General features: G+C 31.7%; 1 protein-coding gene across 1 annotated transcript in view; it reads right to left on the bottom strand.

The window, feature by feature from the left end:
* LOC104544976 (E3 ubiquitin-protein ligase TRIM39-like) overlaps positions 1-495 on the bottom strand; it is a gene marked incomplete at its 5' end in the record, with an annotated part of 4,271 nt that extends 3,776 nt beyond the window's left edge. The window contains 2 exons of the mRNA XM_010189986.1: positions 4-90; positions 400-495. Of these exons, the coding sequence (XP_010188288.1) occupies positions 4-90; positions 400-495 (183 nt within the window). The remainder of the gene's footprint in view (positions 1-3; positions 91-399) is intronic.
* Positions 496-1,210: the final 715 nt, after the last annotated feature.

Below are 1,210 nucleotides of genomic sequence, written 5' to 3'. Positions count from 1 at the left end.
GGCCATGAGGAGCCGCTCCTGCCCCTCTACCAATCGGTGCAGCTCCTGGGCCTCCGCCGCCACCTTCTGCCGCTCCGCGTCCACCCGGGCCTGCGGTGAGGCCGTGGGGGAGAGGAACGGGGGGAAATTGGTGAAAAAATGGAAATTTGTGACATGGAAATGAATTCTGGCCCCTGATGGGCAGCAGAGGAATGACATCAACAAATATTATTAATTAATATTCATATATTCTTAAATAATAGCAAAGAAAAGGGAAATCAAGGCAGGAAAGGAGAAACCGGAGTGACTCCAGTTTCTGTCTGTACAAGGAGGGGGAATTTGGGACACAGCAAAATGCAGGACAGGAAATTTTGGGGGAAATGGGATTATTTTCAATCTCCCCTCGGGATGGAGGCTTACGAGGAAATCCCGGTGTTTCTGCTCTTCGGCCTCTTTGAGCCCCACCAGTTTTTGTCTCCTGTCCTTCAGGGTCTGGATGTGAGCCTGGAGTTTGTCCTGGGAAAAAATAAACCCAGGTTAGATCCTGGTTAATAGTGTCATAGGTTGGATGATGGGAAATCAGAATAGAAATAGAGATTTAAATTGAAATTGAAATTTAAAGTGAAATAGAAATTGAAATTGAAATCTAAATATAAATGGAAATAGAAATTTAAATTGAAATAAAAATGTAAATTGAAATAGAAATTTAAATTGAAATAGAAATTTAAATTGAAATAGAAATCTAATTTGAAATAGAAATATTAATTGAAATAGAAATTTAAATTGAAATAGAAATTTAAATTGAAATCAAAATTTAAATTGAAATCAAAATTTAAATTGAAATCTAAATTGAAATTGAAATAGAAATATAAATTGAAATAGAAATTGAAAGCAAAATAGAAATTTAAATTGAAATGGAAATTTAAAGCAAAATAGAAATTTAAATTGAAATCTAAATATAAATTGAAATAGAAATTTAAGTTGAAATGCAAATTTAAATTTAAATAGAAATTGAAGTAGAAATTTAAATACAAGTATAAGTATAAATATAAATATCTAAATCTAATTTAGATAGGTACATGTATCTATCAATATCTGTAGGATATATTTTTATATATTGATATAGAGACATTTCTATATAAATATAGAGAGCAGAGATATTTTTATACAAATATAGAGATATTTTTCTAGAAATATATCGAGAAGATAACTTTATCTGTATCTATAGATA

Source organism: Mesitornis unicolor, unplaced genomic scaffold (genome assembly GCF_000695765.1).
Source record: "Mesitornis unicolor isolate BGI_N332 unplaced genomic scaffold, ASM69576v1 scaffold11998, whole genome shotgun sequence".
NCBI classification, from domain to species: domain Eukaryota; kingdom Metazoa; phylum Chordata; class Aves; order Mesitornithiformes; family Mesitornithidae; genus Mesitornis; species Mesitornis unicolor.
The sequence above is the reverse complement of the archived record's forward strand: the minus strand, read 5'-3'. Positions and strand labels throughout refer to the sequence as shown.